At 36.3% G+C, this 23,967-nt stretch overlaps 2 protein-coding genes across 8 annotated transcripts; both read left to right on the forward strand.

The window, feature by feature from the left end:
- Window positions 1–957: 957 nt before the first annotated feature.
- Window positions 958–16,400, forward strand: LOC107867036 (SPX and EXS domain-containing protein 1). 7 transcript variants are annotated; one of them, XM_016713126.2, is made up of 16 exons: window positions 978–1,166; window positions 1,304–1,378; window positions 1,515–1,637; window positions 5,115–5,255; window positions 5,354–5,487; window positions 7,575–7,613; window positions 7,704–7,796; window positions 7,884–8,000; window positions 8,616–8,711; window positions 9,203–9,316; window positions 10,209–10,262; window positions 11,555–11,602; window positions 12,719–12,869; window positions 13,977–14,142; window positions 15,315–15,384; window positions 15,721–16,400. In XM_016713126.2, the coding sequence occupies exons 4-16, from the start codon at window positions 5,195–5,197 to the stop codon at window positions 15,976–15,978; spliced, it is 1,401 nt and encodes a 466-aa protein (XP_016568612.1). In that variant the 5' UTR covers window positions 978–1,166; window positions 1,304–1,378; window positions 1,515–1,637; window positions 5,115–5,194; the 3' UTR covers window positions 15,979–16,400. The 7 variants fall into 7 exon arrangements, with proteins under 7 accessions (XP_016568614.1, XP_016568612.1, XP_047267185.1 ...); XM_047411229.1 differs by lacking the exon at window positions 1,515–1,637 and adding an exon at window positions 3,221–3,363; XM_016713128.2 differs by lacking the exons at window positions 1,304–1,378; window positions 1,515–1,637 and adding an exon at window positions 3,221–3,363 and having other exon boundaries at window positions 958–1,166.
- Window positions 16,401–16,932: 532 nt separating this feature from the next.
- LOC107867035 (J domain-containing protein required for chloroplast accumulation response 1) lies at window positions 16,933–23,216 on the forward strand. Its single transcript, XM_047411227.1, has 9 exons — window positions 16,933–18,014; window positions 19,314–20,035; window positions 20,117–20,619; window positions 20,774–20,915; window positions 21,275–21,342; window positions 21,659–21,724; window positions 21,807–21,884; window positions 22,059–22,235; window positions 22,811–23,216. Exons 1-9 carry the CDS (start codon window positions 17,605–17,607, stop codon window positions 22,847–22,849), a joined length of 2,205 nt encoding a protein of 734 aa, XP_047267183.1. The 5' UTR covers window positions 16,933–17,604; the 3' UTR covers window positions 22,850–23,216.
- The last annotated feature ends 751 nt before the right edge of the window (window positions 23,217–23,967 follow it).

Consider the following 23,967-nt stretch of genomic DNA (forward strand, 5'->3'; position numbering starts at 1 on the left):
TATCTATCCCAAATTTTCTAATTTGATTTGTCATTTTACTTGTCCTTACTAAGAGACAATTTTTTTTTCCATATATTTATCCTTTGCATGAATTATTTTTTCTTCAAATTAAAATATAAACATCATTTAATATAGGTATTATAGTAAACTAGATATATTATTAATTATTTTTCTTAATTAATGTGTCATCTCAATTTAGAACGGGGGAAGTATTATTTTGGATTTATGATTGAAGAGATTGGAGAGTTTGACGAGAGTTTTGTGTGACGACAAGGTGCCTTCTAAGCTTAGCTAATAGCTTAAAATATTTAAAAACATATTAAAAATATGATTGATTATCTAAATTTTATTTTACATCATATAAATTGAGATATAAAAATAATATAAATCAGCTCCATACGAGTACGATTCCCTTGATATCTATACTAGTCGATCCCCTTGATATCTAGTATATACAACAACAAAAAAAAAAAAATACTCAGTGTATTTCCTCATAGTGGGATTTGAGGACGCAATCCATACTACTACCTCCAGAGAAATAGAAAGACTGTTTCCGATAGACCCCCGATTCAAGACAAAGAATAGTAAATAAATCCGTAATAAAACATGAAATAACAGAAATAAGACGCTTACAAGATAACACCCTACATTAACAACCAAAGACACCCTCACCCCATACTCTCCTGCTAGTAGCTCCAACTTATGAACATTAGTATCTAATATATGAAACAATAATATAAAAATTAATATGTATTGATTAAAATATAGTAGTCCAATATATTAAATAATATATTTTAAATCACAAAATTCAAACCACATTTTAATTCACTATACACATATTTATTTATTTTAAAACCACAACATTCAATTTTTTTTCTAAATTTTTTTTTTAAAAAACTGGTACACCATGGCATTTGTTTTGCTAAAACAGTTCAGTATACGAAAGTGCTTTATTTTGGTCCAATTATAAAATTGGTACTATAATATACTGGTATAATATATTTTGGGGTTTTCTACGAACTTAGAAGCAAATTCCCCCTTTACTTCTGTATGAAGCGTTGGTAACACAAACCGGATCTGTATAACTAACAAAATTCACATTGCATGTGCATTTTATCTTCATCAGATCCATCCTTACATTTTTTTTCTGTTCTTTCTTTCATCAGGTATGATCACTTTCGCGTCTCGTTTGTTTTTTTACTGTACATTTTGCGGAGATTTTTGAATTGTTTGTTGATTCAGTAGTTTTGTTTATTCAATATGATGTTTGGATCTAAAGAGTTTTTATTGTGCCCCGATGAAGGGACGTGGAAGGAGAGCGTTGGAGTAACCGGTAAAATTGCTGCCACGCTTAAATAGTCTCGGGCAGAAATGTAAGGTAAGACTGCACACAATAGATCGTTGTGGTGGGGCCTACATAGCGGGAGCTTTAGTGCACCGTGCTGCCTTGCTCGTAAGAGGGATGTAAATTTCCAGCATTGCTTGTTGCTAGCAATTAATTGAACTGTTATCAGAGTGCTGTAGGTTGACGCCAGCCAGAATAATAAGCCATATAGCTTTTTGTCTTTTGGATAGAGGGGGTGTCCGGGCCAGCTTTCGTGCACCTTTAACGACCTCACACTAGCAACACGTATCAGGTAACTCTATACACAAAGGTTAGGATAGATGGAAATAAATCACCTAATGTTTTTGTCTTTGTTGGGACTTGAGCAACCCGAGGCAGCTTTCGTGCACCTTCGATTAATTCCATAGGATATCTGCCACCTCACACCAGCAACATGTACGAGGTGACTCTCTGTACACAAAGGTTAGGATAGATGGAAATAAATTGCCTAGTGTTTTTGTGTCTGTTGGGACTTGAGCTATATAATGGAAGTAATAAGGAAGCCGCAGAGTATAGAGGATTCGTATTGTTGATTCCAACTAGAGAGTAGAGACATAACGTGTGTTCGATCCAGGGCAGCTCTCGTGCACCTTCGACTAATTCCATAGAATACCTGCCACCTCACACCAACAACACGTATTAGGTAACTCTATACACAAAGGTTAAAAGTTTTTATATTTGTTGGGACTTGAGCTATATAATGGAAGTAATATGGAAGGCACATACTGTAGAGGATTCGTATTGTTGATTCCAACTGGAGATTTGAGACATAGGGTGTGTTTTGATCCGAGGTAGCTTTCGTGCACCTTCGACTAATCCCATAGGATACCTGCCACCTCACACCATCAACACGTACAAGGTAACTCTGTACACAAAGGTTAGGATAGATGGAAATAAATCGCCTAGTGTTTTGTGTCTGTTGGGACTTGAGATATATAATGGAAGTAATAAGGAAGGCGCAGACTATAGAGGATTCGTATTGTTAGTTTCAACTAGAGAGTAGAGACATAGTTAATTGATTAATTGATATCTTGTTGTTTTTTCTTAAATCTTATCTGTGTTTTGAGTATTTCAGTATTTGAGGGTAGTCAATCTTAATTTTGCAATATATGTTACTATACACTAGGACTAGGGATGGCTAGATGTGTACGAGTGAGAAATTTGTTATCATTTCAATTTATAGTAAAAAATAGGAATTTTGCTTGTTCCAACAAATACTTGGGTACAACTCTGGTTGGTTTGCATGCATATGTAGGTTGAAGGGAAAGTTGTTTAGTTTGAATGAACGTGTGAGTGGTTTTCATCTCAGCTAACTTTCTTATCCACTTCTGAGTGTTTCTGGCTGAGCATTAGACAGGATAACATGAACCAGTTGTGAGTTTAAAGTGAATGAGTCGATTCCCTGTTTCATTAGATTACAAAAAAATAAAAATAAAAAAAGAGATAACGTGATAACAAGATGAACTTCTATTGTAGGTCTCTTGGATTTGACATGAAGAGATTTCTCTAGGACCAGAAAGAAAAAGGAAGAGAAAGTTTGTTTTAGATGATTTTTTGATAGTTAAAAACTCTATCCTTCCATTCTCTTTCTTCCAATTTTGGTTTAAGCGTAGTTTTCATGAAAAATTGGTCAGCTTTGTTATCTGGGCAGCATGTATATGTGTGCATACGTATATGTATGTATTTGTTAGTATATCCATTTGGTATCTATCTTGTACATTGAGGATAAGTATGTGTCTAGATCTGCCGATGGAGCTCTATTTATTTAGTTTTTGATAAATACATACTCTTTTATAGAGTAATGCAACATTTACAGTGGTTAGTGGTTTGTTTCAGGTCCTGCACTTACATTCCACAAAGATTTCTTCGTGTTACCTAAGCCTTGGGGCAAAATTAGCTAATACCTGCGTTGGTGGGAGGTAACATGTATTTGATGAATTAGCGAGGTGTACAAGCTGGCCTGAACTGTCACTGCAATTGTAAGAAAAAATAGTTTGAGGCAAAACAAGCCTCAAACTAAGCCCCCGTTTAAAATAAAGTGTGGTTTCAGCTTAAATCTCCAAGTTAATCACAACAGTAATTTCATGAACTAGCCTTAAAGTGTGTTTGGAATACTATTTCTTGCCAAATATTGTACACAAGATAGAAGAAACCTTTTGATGAAGTACACCAGATAGAAGAAACTTCATCAACTATTTTCCCTAGGCCTTTTCTTTCATTTGCAGCAAGATCCACTGAATCTCTTTGAGATGAGGAACTAGGCCTTCATCCTCATTCATAATGTTCCAACTATAAACTTGAAATTTTTATGTCCATTCAACAGGAACTATTTTTTTTTTTTAAAATAAAAATTCTTGTTTTCGTTGCTTCGGTGCAATGTGAGGATTTATTGCTTCATTGGTTAAAATTTGCTTAAAAAATGTGTGCTTTAGATAGTGAGCCACAAAGTGATCCATCATCCAAGCAAGAAGCTGTCCATTCTTTGAATCTAACTTCAATAGACGAAAAAAGTGATAAGGGGGCACAAATGAGGAGCTTTTGTTATTTGAGAGTAGGAGATATGCACATGTGGCTCAACATTATCTTTATTGTCAATGTCGTAATTTTCCTCTTCTTGAGTTTGTGACACTTCTTCTTTGCCTCTCTCTGTTTGTACACTTTCTTTCTTTCTTTTTTGTTTTAAAAGCCATTTATTTCTTCCTTTTATTTCCTTTTTTTCTGAAGGAAATAACTCTTTTCATATAGAATGTGAGTCCTCTTCTCCTACTTCTGAATTTGGGTTCCTTGCTTCAATTCTCTTAGTACAGCTACTAAACAAATTAAATATAAATAGATATTCAGATTGTACAATAAGAGTTTTCTATTTAAATGACTTTTACTTTGGCTATGTAGTCAAGAAGAAGGTATACTTTGGAGTGGTTTTCAACTTGCTAAAAGAATGAACTCTAGATGTTCCAGGAGAGGCTCAATCTCTAAACTCTATGGTCTATGGTAAAATAAGTCTGTATCAGAATCCCGATCCAACTCCTATTTATAACTAGGAGACAGTCACTATAAGATCATGGAAGGACTACTGGCTTGTAAGTAGACCCCAAAAAGAGAGTTACCAATATCTTCATGTTATCTTTAAATCCAAAAACCTCAATTGCTTGATGAGGGCTGATAATAGTTGGAGCACTAAACTCGGGTGAAATGTCAAGGATTGGGATATAGACAGTTCGCTGCATTTGATGGGTATTTTGGGTAAGAGAGCATCACAGTTGGAAGCAAATAGCCCATTGAGATGGTCCTTTGATGAAAAGGGACTATACTCAGCTAATCTTCGCACAAACTACAAAGTACTGGCACAATTTGAACATCAGGAGAGATGTAACCTACTAAACTGGGAATGGGATAAGCATCATTTATACAAAAAATTCTCTTTTCATGCATTTGCTTTCACTTCTTGGGATTTGTGCTTCTACTCTCCTTGGAGAAGTACTTAATGGACATTGACTTTCAGACGTCTTTTATTTTTTTATTTTTTTGGGGGGGGGGGGGGGGGGGGGGGGGGGGGGTTTCAAGTCTGTTCCATATGATCTGGTGAATTTTCTTCACAAATTGATGAGTTTTATGTTTTGATCCTGGGGCCTCTTTCACCCCTTCCTTTTTTGAATTTTATTTTCTGGTTGGCTTTATGCATCTTCCATTTAATTTCGTGCTTACCGTGCTATGTTTATTGTCATTGCAGGTTGCAAGGTGATCCTAGTTGCTTAAATTATCGTGCTTACTTTGTCTGCTTCCATCCATCTGTTCTTGGGAGTCTTGTGGATGCCTGCCAACAGTCCACATCTGCGGAAGTCTGGAAGTCGAGCGGTTGTTTCTGATCTTGGTAAGAAAAGTTGTCCCTTTGATGTGCTTGCTGATGCTTGCTCTCTGTTTTGTTCACTGGTTATGTCAAATAGACTGCTAATAGTCGTAAGCTGCTAGGTACTCTTGAGCTTGGAGGGAGTTCTGAAGAAGCCCTTCTGCATAGCATAGATGCCAATGAAATGAAGGGTGTGACCACACCTTTGAGCAGCGCAGCCATAATGCCATCTCCTGTTCTTTTATGGAGATTTAAGGTATGATTTTGTATGACAATTTCAGTACATGAACATTTGATCTTTATGCTCTGGGTTGTGATTTTTAATATCAGGAATAAGTTATAGAGATCTGTAGTATGGTTTGAAACTGATCTGAAGCTAGTTTTTTGGTTCATGTTTGATATTTGTTTGTCATAATTTGAAGTTATTTAGGATTCAATTCATTCCTAGTTTGAAAAGTCTATATGTATGGATACGCAAATTTTAACATTGATAAGTCAAGTTTGACAAATTATTCTCCATGCTGGAGCCTATGAAAAAAGAAAAAAATGCAATAGCACATTGTCAAAAAAAAAAAAAAGGAAAAATGTAATAGCAATATATTTGCAGCACAAATTTGTACACATATTATTTAGAATTGCAATACAACATAATAAAAAATTAACCTATAAAACATCCTATTACAATGCTATTTTCTACAAAATTGATGGCATTGAGTTTGCTCCATAAATAGTACTTTATCTGGCCCATCTTAATTCTCAACCACTTGATCATACTATGAAGATGTCTGTTTGTTTTGTGTATAACATATAGTAGAAAATAATTTACTAGTTAAGCTTATTGTTAGAATATGAGTAGGAATAGTAGTAGTATATAGAATCCTCCTTGGAAAAGAGGATTGTAGTTTAGTGTCCTCTTTAGAAAAGTATTGAAATGTAGTGTCCCATTTGGAAAAAGATTGGAATGAAGTGCCTATAAATATAAATAGGGTCTTAGTGTAATAATGTAGTAACACAATTCAATAATATTTTTCTCCATTATTTCTCACACTTATATTGTAGAGGAAACTTTACATCAACGTTTAATCCAATTAGTTAGATGAATTTGATTTTTATAACTTGCTTGTTATTTGCAGGCAGTAGAATGATGTCAAACATGGACAAAGATAAAAACTGATGTCACGTGTTTGAATTCTGTTTCAGCCTGGTAGTTGAATAGAGAAAGGGTAGAGGGGCAGACCTATTACTCACCTAGTTTCAGAACCGTGCGCTAGCTAGCCCTGGGGGATTTCTCGGTTATTAAAAGAAATTGGGATAGAAGTACAAAAAAGTAATAATAATTCATAAAAGTACTAAATAGAAAAAGAGTGAAAACTAGGAAGCAAAATGATACTACCTCCGTCCCATTTTATGTGTCGCCATTTGACCAGGCACAGAGTTTAAGAAATAAGTGATGACTTTGTAAAGTTTACAAAATTGCCCCTTTTAAAGTTATTTTAATGTTTACTTTTTTGCTGTCTTTTCTTAATAAGTGGGACCCAATAAGGATAAATAGGAATGATGTCATTAAATAGTTACCAAATAAGGAAAGGTGACATTCTTTTTGGGACGGACCAAAAAGGAAATGAAGACACATAAAATGGGACAGAGGGAGTACAAGGGAGTATATGAGGGAGAGAGTATGTAGTTTTTTAGCCAAAAGCTAACCAGGACAAATCAATCCACATTTGAGACATTTTATAACCACTTTGACCCTGTATACATAGGATCTTACCGTCACCAAAGTAAGATTTTTCATAGAAAGACTTGAACCAGTTTGAACTTTGGAGTGCCTCCTCAACGCTATTTGGAAGATGCTTTAGTCTTTGCTTTCGCTGTAAGTTCCTGTGTTTGATAGCATTTTGTTTCTTTAGAAAGATAGATTAGGAATTTGGACAAAGCAGTGAACTATAAAACCATGGTGACCCTGAAGCTGTTCTGTTTCTAGAAATTAGCTAGTACTTTATCTAGAATTTAGCGGCTTAATTTGACATGGTAATGGGGCTCATCAGTATTGGCTCATCGGAGACATTATCGTAGGAATATTGACCATGAAAAATGATTGTGTGATTTTCAAGTAGGTTGCTCAAAGAATGGTAAGTTGACTAATAAGATATATACGTCCTTAAAATTGTTGATTTGCTTCCTTTTGTTATTTCTTCAACTTTAATCATCCCATGGGGCCTCTTTTCCTGCTTTTTTGTATGTTGTTGCCTGTTGGTGCTGTTTTCTTTGATTTATTTTCTTATTCTTCTGTGAAGAAGATGAAATGTTATCTTATGATTCTAAGTATGTTATTGTGTTCAGGTTTTTCTGTTCCTCGTTTGGGGTTTCGGTTGTTGCAAGGTTAGTATAACCAGTTTTTTTTGGTTATGTACTTGGTTCATGTGAACATACTTGTATTATCTTTAATGAATATTTTCTGTTAATTTGCAGATAAGCTGGGATTCAGTTATGAGAATGAGCGTAAACCTTCGTGATCTGTTCTTATATGAGGCTTTTCTTTATTACAATCCTCTTCTTCTTGTGGTTAGTGACTATCATTATACTAGGCGATGCAATAATCCTTTCTGCAACATTTGTCTTATTTGCATTCATTTGGTTTTGGTGCTGCAGACCATGATGGTTTGGTTTTGGGGCATAAACCTATGGGTTTTTGCGCAGGCTAATGTCAACTATGCTAAAATTTTTGACCTTGATCAGAATCATCTTTCTCACAGAGAGATTTGGAAGGTGAATTACACTTGTTATGAGCCTATAGTCTTGCAACTGCCTGCATCTATTAATTGACTCGTTTTTCACTTAAATGCTTTTGTGCTCGTTTTTCACTTAAATGCTTTTGTGCTGATGCATTTGTTGCAAGATGGCTAAGTTCCTAATATTGTCGTTAAAACTTTCTAGGGAAACATCATTTGCCACTTAAACTGCAGTATGTGGATTTACCACATTCCTAAGCATGGGTAACTAAGTTATTTGGGCTTACTTTTGTCTCGATATGCTTACTTTGAAATTTGAGCATTAAGGTTTGGCAATATAAGCCTGTTTTTAGTGAACATTGCACAGAAGTGGTAAGATTTAAATATCAGATCAGATGTCATGTATTCAACAAAGATGCCTGTTTATATGGATGCATCATGTCACTTACATTGATAAGCCATGGTACATGAAGTCAAGTCTAAGGACAGCATTATTGATGAGAGTGCTGCAATATGTTTGCCTCATTCCAATCAGATTGAAGGAAAGAAGTAGAAGGAAAAACTAATCTCTATTGCATGACTTGAACTGCCTGTTAGATTTTTGTTTTCCTCGTACAAACAGAAATATATTAAAAGTCCCTTGGTAATGCAGTGCGCTACTTGGATGACGATCATTGTGCCGACAAGCATGACAGCCTATCTCTATCTGTACTCACACGGAGAAGTTTCGTTGGCTGCATCTCAACCAGTGTAATAGATGCTTCCTTCGCACTTGATTGTTAATGGTTTTTTCTTTATCCAATTTAAGTCATATTTAAAACTGTTGGAAAAACTTCTGATCAAATTATAAAAAGGGAAGAAGACCATTTTTGGTTCATAAATAACTGCACTACTTCTGTTAGGGCTTGGAGGAGTTCAAAATCAACTTCTTCAGCTTAGTCATACTGTCATACAAAATGCTCAAGTCTTGCAGTTGCATCAAATCGGAAGTACTATCCTATGAAGGATTCAAAACGTCTAATTCTTCTCTTAACCCAAAGATTTGGCATCAGAAATTTTTTATTTCTAAACTTTTATTTTGAAAGCTGTGCCAAATGCTTCTGATTTTGAGGCACAGTTATTGTAACAAAGTCTCCCTGGTCTTTAGTGTAACCACTCTATTTAATCGGCAGATTTCACTAAATCTTGTAAATGTGATACTTCTTTTCTACTATTGTAATGAATCTTATGTCATTGCAGGTGCTCTTATATGCTGCTTTTGCCATGGCTCTGATTTTTCCATTTGATATATTCTATTTGTCATCTCGCTTTTTTTTTTTAAGGACTGTTTGGCGGATAGTTTTCCCATTCCAGGTAAATTTCTGTTAATCTAATGGTTACATTGAGAAATAATTTTGACTTTTAGTCATAAAAGTTGCCATGTTGATCTCTCAATTTCGAAATCAATAAGATATGAAGCTCTATGTATTTTTACCTGAAAACTTTATGTAATTTACTTATTATATTGTATGGACTTTCTTTCAATTGAAACCATTAATATCGGCATGGGTGATTATTTCATTATTACAATTTTTCATGTACTTAGACTGCCATTTTAGTTGGAGTTTTGAAGTACCCAATTTATGTGGTATACTTTCCTTTTTAGTCCATCTCAAAAGAATGTCATCTTTCCTTATTTGACAACTATTTCTTGGCACAGTTCCCATTTTATCCTCATTGGGTCCTATTTAGCAAGAGAAGTCCACAAAATGACTTTAATAAGGGTATATTGGTAAACATAACAAAATCTTCTCTTATTTCTTAAATTCCGTGCCCGGTCAAATTATGCCACATAAATTGTGACGGAGGGAGTAATTGAATACTTTACTAATAGCTGATATGGCAGAACCAGGTATCTTTTAAACAGAGTTTCATTGTCTTCAAATGCCAATCATTCCACATATAGATCTGTTGGATTTGGCAGAAAAAATCTTCCTTCTCCCCTGAAGTGGATTCTTGTTTGACCTTTTGAAGTGTATTTACTGCCTCAGAGCATTTCCATGTTAGTTCTGCAATATCGTGAAACACCTTTTAGAAGATTAACCATTTATATTCAAAATTCTAATCATCATGTGGATCATGCTTAAAATTCCCTAAATTAATGTGAAAAATGATATATGTCATGCTAATTTTGATAGAGGGGTTCATACTATTATTTGACTGATGTCATGAATTATCTTTTTTTTTTTTTTGGATGTGGATGCAGGCAATATCATTTGCTGACTTCTTTCTGGCTGATATATTCACTTCTATGTCCAAGGTGTGCATCCTCTTCCCAAAAGAAAAGAGGACTCATAACTCATCACTCATTAGTTTGTGTTTATTTATTTGTATAATGTGGCATAACGGAGTTCATATTTCAGCTATACCATTTTCTTACATAAGTAGGATTATGCATCTTTTTTTTTCCTAGTACACATTCTTTTGGATACAATTCATTTTGTCACATCTATTTCTTAGAATTAGTTCATTACTAGCTTGGTGAAAAGCTATATTTGGAACTCGTGAACGTTTCTCATTTTTCTTATTTTCTTATTTTTACTTGGTATTTGATATTGTTATTTAGCTTTATTTCATGATGGTTTTACCTACTGGAGCACTATACCGGAGCACTATCGGAGCATATTCCAAGCTGCATAAACTTCTGACATCAGATTTATCATCAAATAAATGCATTACTCAGGTTGTAACATCATTGTTGCAGGCGGGCAAAATTCGTAGTTGATATCTCATGAAATATCTTGAGTTCTTGATGGCTTTGCTTAGAGAAGATTGTTACCGTCTGAGCAGGTCAATTTCGTGTCATGAAAACAGAACTGATCTAAGTTTAGGTTCTGTTAGTCTTGGGTTCAATTTGTTGAATCTTGAGTAAACCACAATAATCCAAAAGTAAAGGAGCCTAAGAAGTCTTCTCATCTCAATGTGCTGAGACTTAGTCGTTTACCCCTTTTAAAAGCTGCCATCTTCTCTAACTTTCTATCATCTCAGTTCATCCCCTTCTTGCAATAGCTTCTTCTGAGTTTACGATAATTCTTTATTATCTACCATACCATTAACGTGGTTGATATACCGATCTCAAATTCTTTCTTAAAACAATTGATCGTCCTGGAACCCCTCCTTGTTCTTTGTATTGTCAACTGAACCAGAAGAAAAGCATTTGTCTAAAGTTACCTATTACAACTCCATTTGACGATCCATTCCCAGAGTGATTGCTCGCAGATTTAGTTTGCTCTTTAGATGGTGAATTTTAAGCTCTTATGAGTTGTCTGATTCACTTTGGGCATGAGCCAAAGCTGTGAGTCCAGTCAAATCAATCTCATATATACTTACCTGATCTGAATAGGCTAAGCAAGTCAAAGTTTATCTATTTCATGATACAGCCTGGTATTGATTCTTTTGGCGAAATGTACATATTTGATGATCAAAGGCTTGTAGATGTACAAACTTTCACCTGCTTGTGTCATACCTATTGCTGTAGCTTCTCATAGAGTGTTATTTCATAACTTCTGTCATCTGGTGTGGCAATGTCCAATATTTTCTACTTTTGTGCAGGTATTTTCAGATTTGGAGCGTTCCGTCTGTAGAATGGTTCATCGACAGGTTAGTTCCTTTCTGTCCTCTTCTTTTGGTGAAAAGAAGGATAACTGACATGATATTGCTAGATTTTTCTTTTTGTGATTACACAAATTGCATTTAGTGGTATCAACAAGAGAGGGTTGGTCTAGTGGAAGAGACCCTCCACCTCACATAAGTTCGGTATTCAAGTCACTTAGAGGGGAAACACCACTATTGGTTCGTGGGGAGTTGGAATCTATGATTTTGTAAAAGAAAGTGTTGAGTTTAGTTGAATCACTGTAAAATCAGACTTATGTCACGGGCCTAATTTTAGCCGCGTGCGGACAGCTTAACACTCCCGATATCGATGCTAAACTCAGTCCTAAACCCGCTCTAAATTCGTCCCCAAGAACCTTTGAACACTCACACAAACTCGAGAGGAAAATAGCAAGAAAGACACTCGGTTTTGGGAGGCCCGAAGAGCCAATTTTCTGATTATATTGCTTGAGTAAAAACAAGTATATGATCTGCCCAAGAGGGCCTTACAAGGTATATATAATGCCCCTTAGTCAAGGGATACAATAAATGCTAGTCAACATTACTACATTTGGGCATGCAATCCATGAACTAGTGGAAAGGCCCTTGTCTAGTGAGCTGTTTTTGGTTGTGCAGATTCTTCCCAGCTGGTCAAGGCTCCAAAGCCCCATAAATGTTGACCCGTGCTTGTATTTTGACCTCCCAAAGATGCCCCCACGTTGGCCTTGTCACGAGACTTTGTGGGAGCCCCGTCGGGCTCCGAAATGTACCCGAAACGCTCGGAATTGTGCCCAAAACGGGATGAATTTAATGGGTAGTGACGCGGGGCGTCACACTTAGCTGCATTATCCCCCCTTTGAAAGGAGCTCTATAATTGACAAAGAGAGCTGTTTCCCTGGGTTTGAGAAAGTGGTAGGACAGTGTTTTCTACAAATAATTTTCAGTTTTTTTTTTGTGTGTGTCTCTCTCTCTATAAATATATGTATATATACAAATTTACATACAAGATTAGGTAATCAGGCTCAGATGCCACTGTAATGGAGAATCATTTAGAATTTTGCTGAACTTGTAGATTTTTGTGAAAGCTTGCTCTATTACCTGAAAGATAACCAATGTCATATGCAGGTTGCTACCATTGCATGGTTTGAAGCTGATTCTATTTGTGGAAGTCATGCTGTTGCAATTCCCATTGTTCTTGTATTGCCTTATCTTTTCCGCCTGTTCCAATGTCTTCGGCAATATAAGGATACTAGAGAGAAGACTACCCTGTTAAATGGTAAATTTCTGTCTTCTCTTTTGCCTTTTTGTTGCGAAGGAAGAGTGAGTTTGATACTAGACGGAATATGCATAATGAAAACCCCAACACTAAAATGGGAAATTAAATATAAAAGGATAGAAAGCTAGATACACAAATTGAATTCAAGGCAACACAAGAATGGGCCTCAACTCTCAGAAGAGTTTCACTCTTTCAAAATATCATATCAAAAATAGTCTACTCTAAAATGAGCTATTCTCTCTTATTTGTAGCTTACACTAGTAATTACAAAAATGTCCTTAATAAAATAAGGGTCTTCTTTTGCATGAGGCTTGAATGTCAAGAATAACCACTTTCACACTTATAGCCTCTTTCTTCCTTTTTCCACCTTTCTTCCTTGTACTTCCAGTTAAGCATATTCCTGAGCTTCAATTCTTCATTCCGTGATATTGATGAAGCTCTCCTTGCATCAGAGTTGCTTTGTTGCTAATGCCAACTTCGAAAGGAACTATTCTCTCTGAATAGATAGTGTGTTTTAGCCGTCTTTTAAACATCATTAAAACTCAAAAGAGCTGATGAAGGAAAGTGGAGAGATCACTAGCCTTCATTCAACTGTGGAACTAAGGATACCTGGTTGGATTTGAGGCTCATATGGAGGGCTGAAATTTTTTTGGAGACTGGTTGGTCTTGAGGGTTTATATTGGTGGAAAGTTTTAGGGCTGCTTTGAAGATGAAAGCCTGAGGACGTGGATGAAATCTGTGCTAATTCATTGTGAATATCAACTGTTGGGAGAATGGAGTAAAAGGGGATGACGAATAGTTTAGTGCTTTACTTACCCTGCTCTTTATCGTCTTGGTTTTGTATGCTATTGCTTACATCATTTGCTTCCTAAAACGAAAATGACTCTGCAGTATCCTGGACTGTCTCACATAATTTACAGCGTTACTCCATTTCATTGTTGACCTTATGAAAAGTAGTAATATTCCATGTTCTTCATTTGTTAAGAGTGTTTTTTATACATAATATCTCTCTCTGTCTCTCTCCAACTTGCTTTTACTTTTTCAGGTTTCAGCTTAACATTGAGTCGATACTTAATAGTGCTAATTGTCATTAACATTTCATTTCAGCGTTGAAATATTCAACTGCAGTACCTGTGATATTTCTCTCTGCCCTTAAGTATCACGTCTTCCCTGACAACTGGGTTAATATTTATCGTCCTTTGTGGCTTCTGTCCGGTGTGGTGAATTCACTCTACTCATTCTATTGGGATCTGACAAGAGATTGGGACTTGAGGTCAGTGGCATCTTTTTCATGCTAATTCTTCAAAGATTTAGCTAATTTTTTGGACTGCATGCACTAATGCTTTAGTTTTCTTCTACCCATTTATTTGCTTATTGCTCAATCCAAGTCACAGTTTGATTTGGTTTGTCTTTATTTTTCTTTGACTTTTGCTTCCTTCCTACCATTTCAGCTAACATGCTTAATATTTTAGCATTCCAATGTTGTCATTGTTATTAAAATGAAAAAGTTCTTGCTCTAATAATTTGAATTAATATAACAGAGTACCACCTTTTATTGATGTGACATCTTTTCAACCAATTTCTCTACCTTCCCACATTTTCAATTACATGTTTATTACATTTGAGCAACAAATTAACGTATCACTGTGCTCAAAGACTCATTAATTTCCAAAGTTGTAAACACTTGGTTCACAAAAAAAATTGAAGCAAAAATGACAATGGTACCACCTTATTGGAAAAAAGTTAACAGATGGTCACGGTTTCAAGCCTTGGAAACAGTTTCTTGCAGAAATGCAAGGTAAGAGAGAAAAAGAGAGCGTGGAAATTTTGATGTTGAGTTGAACTTTACAACCCCCCTCCCCCCAAAAAAAATAAAAAAATAAAAAGCGAGTGCTACAACTAAAAAGCTCGTATCAGATCTGTATATTTGTACTTAATTGAATTGCCATATAAGCATAAACTCCGCTTGAAATGAAAATGGTGTGAGGGATTTGTGACACAGAAGTTATAGGAGATGGGCCCCAAGGGCTTTGTTTCGTGGCAAGAACACAGCGTGATGTGTGTTTTAGGCGCACGTCATGTAGTCGAGCTTGCCGTGAACAAGAAAACTGGTGTTTACGTGGAGAAGGATAAAGGGGCAAGCTCATTGTTTGCTGCCATCGGGGATTTCTTGGTTACAAAGAGGCTGTAGGAGATAGAGATAAGGGTTATAGGAGGGGAGGGGGGAGTCGCAGTAATGGCTAAATGATGACTTGGAGTGGATTGCACGAATCAATTCCCATGTTTTTTTTTTACTTTAATCACACATTTATAGTAGTCTGCCCCAATACCATTCCGGCATTCCCTGTCCACTTGTTAATGTGCAGGAATGTCTTTTATTAGATGAGTCTTTCTGAGATTGTTCTCTTGTTACTTTGTTAACTCAAATATACTTCTTTCTGCTAGTTGCTTCACTCGGATTTTCAAGTTCAGCAGACCAAATTCACTATCATACTTGTTATACGGGCGGAAATGGGTAAGCCTATGCGTTTTAATTATCACTACTTCTTCCATAACTTCGTAAGTTCATTCTACTGGCTGGTGAATTTACCAGTTTCTTGTGTAATACAATTTTTAGACATTTTTTTTCTATAGTAAAGCTGAGAAAGAATTCAATGATTCTATTGGTGGTCACTTTATTTTCATGAATCTGATTGAAGCTGGAATTGATATTAAGCTTTCTCGATAATTTTGACCAACATTCCCTGCATAGATGAAGATTTTGATAGCCTCTAAGTTGGCATTTCTTATGATAAAGTTTCTCCTCGTTAAGTATTTAGGATGTAGTTCTCTGACCGTTGGGAACTTGCAGGTCTACTTTTGGGTAATAGGAACCAACCTCATCCTGCGATGCACGTGGACATACAAGCTTTCTTCCCATCTCCGACACAATTATCTCACTGTGTTCACAATCACCGCACTTGAGATCTTCCGTCGCTTCCAGTGGGCTTTCTTCCGTGTAGAGAATGAGTGGAATAAAACAAACTCTAAACCAATTATTCAACTCTCCACGATTGACAAGCCAAATGATGAACAAAAATTACTCGACCCAAATGGTCACAGTGTATAGACTATGGAACATTATAGATCCGACCAACATTATATGAGGTTGACTGAACAACCTTCTTCAAACCTGGCAGAAAGGTTTAATGGGATCTCATTTTTCCTTTTTTTGCCTACAAGATTTTCTTGTCAATAGTATAGTATGATATTGAAGGTCCAGAGACATTAGATAATTTACAAGATTCAACCGGCATTCCTTTTTGGTGGTCTAAATCCCCCTAAGTTCTTTGTTAGGCCTTTCTAATCATTTTCTTTGCAACATACATATGCCAATTTTTGAGGTAGCGTCACTGGAGATGTTTTGTACTTTATGGTGTCTCGACGTTATTACATTTTCATATCAGCAAATCATGCTGGAACATATAGTTCTTCGGAGTATTGATGATCCCAGTTTAATGAAAAGGATGGAACACATGTTGGTTTTTGGTAGAGTGGGACTGTTGTCTGATGGGAACATTGTCAGTTGCACTTGTACTTTCAGTTTTGCCTAACGTTATACTTCATTCCTGTTGTGTCAGATGCTCGTAGTGGTAGGGTTTTACTGTCTGAACTTATGTTGTCATACATTATTGTTTACTTTATAAACATAGATAGCATTTATCCCTACTTTTCTACCTAAAAGATGTGTAGTGTCAAAATGTCAGACTTAAAGCATGTCAGGTCGAATGTTAGAATTTAAGAGTAGCTGATTATTATTAATTTTTTTTTTTGAAAAAATTAAAAGGAAGACATTGAAATAGAGGGGAGTAGATGATTTTGTCTATAAGCCTTGGTGAACAATTATTTTGTTTTTGTATTTGTGGGATAGTTGAGCTGTACATAAGCTAGTTCGGACGCTACTGCCAATAAAAAAAGTCTTTGCGACAGCAGGTACTTAGTAGAATAGTAGAATAGTCCAGTGCGCACAAATTGATCCGATTGCTGTCACCATAAATAATATTTGCTTGGAAATTAAATTGGGAATCCCACTTCTTATTTGGTTTAAATAAGTGTTAACAAACATTTTTTTTTATTTTAATTCCTGACATAAGTATTATGATTGCTTTAAGACAACCTTTAAATGGAACAAAAGCACTTAATCTTCCATCACATGTTCAATAAGTGGTCCTAAAACTCCATCACTTCAATAACACACACAAATACAGAAAAACCAAAACTCTCACCAAACATTAGTGCTTAAAAAGAGAATTTAGCAAAAAAAAAAAAAAAAAAACCAGTAAGACCAACATCCTTTTGTCTTATTTTTGCAAACTTGTCTTCTCTTATCCACTATTCATAGCCACAAAACATTATCTTACCAACATATTCTGTGTGGCTTCAATTTCCCTCTAAACTTCTAGTATTGGTTATGTTGTCTGTTCACATAACCCCACTTACTTGTCTTCTGTTTTCTCTTCATTTTAAAAATAAAAAAAGAAAAGAAACTCCATCCACAAAATTTTCATAGTATTACATTTAACAAAAAAAAAAAAAACACATATCATTTTCGCGAAAATCATAAAATCCAAAACCATAGTACAATTCAAACATGATGTCTTCCACCATATGTTCATGAACTTACCTCGAAAATCGGAGTTCCAACAGCTTCCCGCCAATTTTTGTATTCGAATTTTACGTAGGATTGGTTTCTTGTATGGAGAGAATGTCACAGAAGGAACATGTTTTAGTAGATTATGGTTCACAAGGATCATTTGAGAGTTCATCAAACGACATGGAAATGGATTTTAACGATGTTTTTGGAGGTCCACCGAGGAGATTTTCAGTACAAGAAGCAAGAACTAGGCATAGTTTCAATGATTTAATGGAGTCTGAAGAAGATTCAGCAGTTTTACCGCGTAGTTCGTGGAATGGATTCAATGAAAAGCCAGTTTTTGGAGGGCAAAATGTTAACAGGAGGAGGAATCAAGGTGATGGTTTCTATGATGATATCTTTAGAGTTGATGAATCGAATGGATCGAATCCTGGTTCTAGAGTTTTAAGCCCTGTTCCTTCTAGTTCACCGAAGATTGAAGCTTTTGGTACTTCACTTCCAGCTCAATTCAGGTAGTTTGTGTACCTGTTTCTTTTTATATAGAAGTATTTGAGTTATATATACGGTCAGTATACACTGTACAGAACTTTTTAGCCGATTAGCGTTGTTATTTTGAGTCACAAAATGGTGGGATGACGAAAACGATGGTGTCTTTATATGATTTTGGCAATACTCGTCTCATTAGCTAGCTTTTGGATTTCAATTCGGCTCAAAGTTCATTTTTTCAATCACGATATTAGAGTCGGGTCATTCCCTGGACCCCACACATAGCGGGAGTTTAGTGCACCCCCTATTGTCCACACTCTAGATGTTCAATCTTTGGCAGGCGGGTGGGCGAGCAATTAGGGGGGAGTGGGTTGTTTGTTGAGTCTCAAATCGGTGAAATGAGGAAGAATTGGTCTCTTTATGTGATTTGGGGCGATTCTCATATCATGAGGTAGCTTTTGGAGTTTGACTTAGGCGCAAAGTTCATTTTCTTTATGTGTTATTACAGTATTTTTTAGCTTATATCATGCTTGATGTGAAAAGTTACCGGTTGTTGTAGGTCAACTTAACCTAACTAGTGTGAAAAATCTATACATGTCTGTGCATATAAATCTATTTTTTTTTCCCCGTAGTTAGTAGTAATTTTGATATCCCCATATCCAGTCTCAACAAAGAAGGAAAAAAGGCTGAACTTTGATAGTAAAGTAGTTGACCCTTACACTGTTTAAAAAAGGAAAGAATGTTAACATGTACTTGATGTTGAATCAATAAAGATGATATAGACTTCTTTAGCTGTCCATTTTTGGCACCATGCTAATATTGAACAATGGTATATGCCGATTGTTCTATTTCACATTATTTTGCGGTTGCTACTGTTCTTTTTCTCTATATGCTCTCATGAGTCTTCTTTACTGTCGTATTTCCTTCTTCATAACTGCTTTGATTTGCTGCTCTTGAGCCTGGAGTCATTTGGAAAGAGCGTCTCTACCTCCATGAGGTAGGGGTAAGGTCTGCTTACACTCTTTCATCCCCAAAACCCACTTGTGGGACTACACTCGATGTGTTGTTGTTGGTATATATGTTGATTGTATGTCTATTGGAATTGTTCCGAACTACATCTCTTACAGTAAGTAAATAATTTCAGTTTAGATGAACTTTATGCGAAAGTATCAACTGATCTACTGTCTCTAGCTGATATAGAAACCGATCAATTCTAGTTCTACCTAGTAATAGTAGTAGTAGTAGTTGGATTTTTTAAGGAGCAGTAGTGCAATCGTCATATTGTTGCTTCATAGATTGGTTGTAAGAGTTTGTTTCCTGTCCAGCCTTCCTGGCAAGTTGACGAAAGCAACAGATCTCCCCACGTTTGCTTCTGGAAGTCGTAGTCCAAACAAGAAGAATGATGCTCCCACATTTTATCGACAAAGTCCATTGTCACGTGAAGGTACTGTTATGGGCGATGATTCAAGATACGCGTCTGAATCTGATGAACGAGACATAGGAGGAAACCTGAAGAAGAGCGGAGAAAGCATGGAAGATTCGAGTAGTGAATATCAATTTCATTTCTCCATATACAAGTGGGCAGGCAAAGGAGTCCCCATGCTTGTGTCACTCAAGGGAGGGAAGAATTTCAAGTCTAAAGAGAATATTAAATTTGAAAGATGTTCTAGCTCCAAAGGAAGGATGGAGAACGAGAGCACGGATACCATCCCAACATTAGGAGGAAACACCAACTTCTCCAGGGATGTGAATTTTCACTCCTTCAGTACAAGAAGTAAGAACCCGAAGAGCAGTGACAAGGAAAATGGTATTGATGGGGAAACTCTCGGCATTCCAAAGTCTAAATCCGTTCAAAGTTTTAAAGATATTGCTGGAGTTGATGTCACTATCTTAAGAACTGAACGAGAGGTAGAGGAACCTCTATTCAGACAGAAGACAGGCTTAGGTGACGGAATCCAGATAGAAACTCCACGCAATTCAGAAGAAACTAAAAAAGATGAATTGAAGCCTCTTGGTTCATTTTTAGTGAAGGAGGTCGAGGAAAAAGGTACTTTCTAATCTCAAACCTGAAAGCTGCAGACACTTGTAGTTTGTCTTACACAAAAAAAATGTCTATTTTGCTTTGCAGGCGACGTTAAGATGGCACAAGAAACAGAAAGGAAGAGTAACACTGGCAAAGCTACCGAATCAGCAAAATCAAATGCTAAAGTCAAGGAAAACGTGAAGAAAATTGATGCTAAGGTTGATAAAAAGTTGAAGAAAACTGATGTTGAAGTCAGTGAGGACATTCAAAAAAGAGATTCACAAGCTAAGAGAAAAGGGAAGAGAGGTCTTGACAACAAAACTGTAGTAGACACAGGAGTAAACGGAGGTAGTCCACAAAGTTCTCCGTTAAGTTCAGCCGAGAATTCAACTAAAGCTGGAATTAAAGGAAAGGTTCAAGACTTTGTAAAGATGTTCAACCATGGGGCTCATTCAACGGCCCAAGAAGGCGAAAGTCGAAATAAAAACTTTAAATGGAAAGCTACCAGCAATAGTGGAGTTGACAGTGAAAAGAGTTATAGCATGCCAAAAGCAAATGAGAAAGTTCAGTCGCCCACAATTAACAAGACGCAAGATGCAACCCCTAATGTACCAAACTTATCCTTAGTACAGCTGTGATTTCTAAGATCTTCCTTTCTGGATTAGACTTCCATTTGAAGTCCCAAGTCATGGAGGCACGGGGACAACAGGTACACCATAGTGATCTGTAAAGTTTCTGATTCTATCTGTCGCTTTTTTGCAGGTAGACGAGAATCTTAAGAAGCAGGAGAAAACAACTAAATATTCCCAAACAAAAACACCAACTCCTCAGACTAAAGACAATTCAGATCAAAAGGCTGCTCCATCGGGTTATTCAGATCAAAAGTCTGCTCCATCAACTAATGGTTAGTTATATTAATTGTGTGAAACGAGAATCATAACTCAGTGAATGATGAACCTAGTTTCAGTTCCTTTACTAACTTATACCTGCTTCTATCTCGGTTGAGACAAGAGAAGTACAATCCTATTATCATATGAAAAAATATATTACCTAGGGAATAGCTGGGAATTCGTTTCAGGTTAACTGTAAATAGCTACCTCTTCGTTATTGTTCTCAATTTAGTTAAATTAGTCTTTTTCTTTCGATTTCAATAGTTCATCTCCACAGTATCCCTTCACATGTTACGGAACCGTTGGTACTGGCAGCATCACTGCTTGCATTTCTATGCCTTAAAGCAATTCCACACTTCTGTGTTTATTGCAGAGTCAATAAAAGATGATCGAAGAACCTCTGTTGGAAGCATGGATGATCTCTTTGGTGGAAATTTTGAGGTATGAAATCTTCTCTAAGTTTCTTTAATTGAATGTTGTGAGCATTTATGTATCCGGCATTGAAACTTATACCATAACCAAAAAGCAATAATAATGCAAGGATTAGAAGAGGGAGAACGATAATAAAGAAAACAGAAGAATCCTATTTTTGAGTCTGAAACTTGTTTCCAGTTTGGTGCCTATGCCTTAGTAGGTGGGGTCATATAACTTCAGATCGTCGCAATGAAAGTTTGCGATGATCAAACAGGATAGCATACTTGTGGAATGACTCAGTTGTAAAATTGTGTTACTGACAAGATAGTTTACCTTTTCGTAGGTGGAAGAATTATTTGAAGATCAAGGCACAGCTTCACAGACTAATGGAAATTCTGAGGACCACAAAGTAGTTTATTTCGTTTTATCAGTACCTCTGTTGAATTCAAGCATCCGTAGCATGGTTGTAATTGTTTGCTATTGAACTATAGGCTTCAGATGCTAAAATTAGGCAATGGTCACAAGGGAGAAAAGGAAATATCCGCTCATTGCTCTCAACGTTACAATTAGTAAGAGCGTTTCCACTTTGACTCAATTCCAGCAGCTTCTATTGAAGATTTAGCTGATGATGATAAATTTGAAGTCTTATAAAGTTTGTTTCTATTGTTATATATAAGGAAAGGAACAAGATGTTGTTTAACGCCAAGATGGCTAATTCTTAAAGCACAATTATTTTTAAACAGGTTTTATGGCCACAGAGCGGATGGAAGCCTGTGGCATTAATGGATCTAATCGAAGGAAATCAAGTGAAGAGAGCATATCAGAGAGCATTACTCTATATACATCCCGATAAGCTCCAACAAAAGGGTGCTGCTGCTCACCAGAAATACATTGCAGAAAAAGTTTTCGACATTCTGCAGGTACCTTATAATTTGTCGAGTAGTATATGCAAGTCTTTCGAGAGCCATAACTCCCAGCATCTCGGGTGCATGTCTTAGACTTTGCTAACTGATAACTCTCATCGCCTTTTCCCATCTTCACTAAATATAAAAAATAAAATCTTTAACTAAAGTGCATATTAACTCTCTAAGCCCATATACAATCTTCATTCTTCATGGTTCGATCACTCTAATGCTCAATCCCAAACAAGTCGGGGTCGACAAATGTACGTCATAGTGCTTCAATTTAACCCATGAAGAGAGGTTATCGGCGAGGCTTAAATTCAATTTATGGTGGTAAAATCTAAGATCCAGTGGTTACTGGTTTGAGAAGCCAAGTCTTACAACGTTATTATCATGTGAACGTAACTGCAGCATTCCCTTCAATCTCTGCATAGCAAGCATATGAACCCTATACAAAACCATGATGCGAATGAAATTTGCAGAACATGCTAGTTTAAAACATATAAGTCAATGTTTGTTCAGTTCTTAATTCTGCTACTACTACTATTGCATATATTTCTGAATCATAAAAGTGCCAAGTATGTTTGATGCAGGAAGCTTGGGATCATTTCAGCTCACTTGGTCCTATATAACACTCACATATGCAATGTGGTATCCGAGGAGGCGCGGTCACGTAAAAACTCTATTCATCTGTGTACATACCAGGCAAATATGTCATACATATCCACTCCATACAACATACCAAAATCTTGCTTCTCTATACTTCAAAAAGAAAAAATAGAAGACAAGACTTTAATCAAAGTTCATATGTTCTTTTCTCTACAGTAGAGTTATGAGTTAGTTGTAGTTGTTGCAGAATCTGGTAGTAGGCATCAGAAAGCTAGCCTTATTATACAAATTACAAAACTGCTCTTCCATATAGATCGTCGTGGCATGAACTTTGTCTATAGATTTCTAGCTTAGTTTTTTTTTTACTAAGAGTTATCCTACATGTTTCCACTTTGTTGTGTGCTTTTATGTTTTTTGTTTGTTATATTGTTATCTGTCTTGAGCCGAGGGTCTATCGGAAACAACCTCTCCACTTCATCTGAGGCAGTGGTATGAACAGCGTACACATTAACCTCCCCAGACCATACTATGTGGAAATACATTGGGTATGTTGTTGTTATTATTGTAGTTATCCAACACGTGCTTTCGGGGCGCCCACTTAAAAATCACTTGCTTGTGATTGCAGCCATTCCCCGAAAAGGGAGAGGGTAGATGTAATTCCGAAATCCACTCCTGAAGACACGTCTTTTAGTACTAGGACGGGAGTAAAATACTCTCGAGTTGCTCTTTTCCCAAAGCACTCCTTCCGATTTAATTAGAAAGATTTCAATGGGAAAGGTCAGCTGAAAGATAATTACAAATAACCGTTCACAGCCGGATCAGTAAAAAGTTGGTGTTTGTCTACTTGATATACCAGATTTTAGTGCTGGTTCTAAAAACATGAGGCACAAGTAGCTGTACTTGTTCATGAAAAAGCTGGCAATCTTGTGAAATGTGCATTGATGAAATTGACTTGCATTATTGTAGTAGAGCAAGTACTGGTACTTGCAATAAACTATTCCTTAATGGCACAGAAATATTTAAGTTTCCTTGTAAAGATCATGTCCTTTTAGAATTGGCTACAACACTGGTCCCCCACCCCCAAATCCTACTCCAAAAAAATGTCGCATTTTATGTGATACCATTTGACTTGTCATGGTTC

Source organism: Capsicum annuum, chromosome 4 (genome assembly GCF_002878395.1).
Source record: "Capsicum annuum cultivar UCD-10X-F1 chromosome 4, UCD10Xv1.1, whole genome shotgun sequence".
Classification (NCBI taxonomy): domain Eukaryota; kingdom Viridiplantae; phylum Streptophyta; class Magnoliopsida; order Solanales; family Solanaceae; genus Capsicum; species Capsicum annuum.

Bases quoted from the DNA above. Each gene is read 5' to 3' on its own strand.
- LOC107867036 (XM_016713128.2), top strand. From the start codon at position 5,195: ATGCCTGCCAACAGTCCACATCTGCGGAAGTCTGGAAGTCGAGCGGTT. The intron at 10,263-11,554 runs GTGTGCATCCTC...ACTTTTGTGCAG, and splicing joins TATTCACTTCTATGTCCAAG to GTATTTTCAGATTTGGAGCG. The intron at 15,385-15,720 runs GTAAGCCTATGC...GGGAACTTGCAG, and splicing joins TGTTATACGGGCGGAAATGG to GTCTACTTTTGGGTAATAGG.
- LOC107867035 (XM_047411227.1), top strand. From the start codon at position 17,605: ATGGAGAGAATGTCACAGAAGGAACATGTTTTAGTAGATTATGGTTCA. The intron at 20,620-20,773 runs GTACCAAACTTA...GCTTTTTTGCAG, and splicing joins CGCAAGATGCAACCCCTAAT to GTAGACGAGAATCTTAAGAA. The intron at 21,885-22,058 runs GTAAGAGCGTTT...ATTTTTAAACAG, and splicing joins TGCTCTCAACGTTACAATTA to GTTTTATGGCCACAGAGCGG.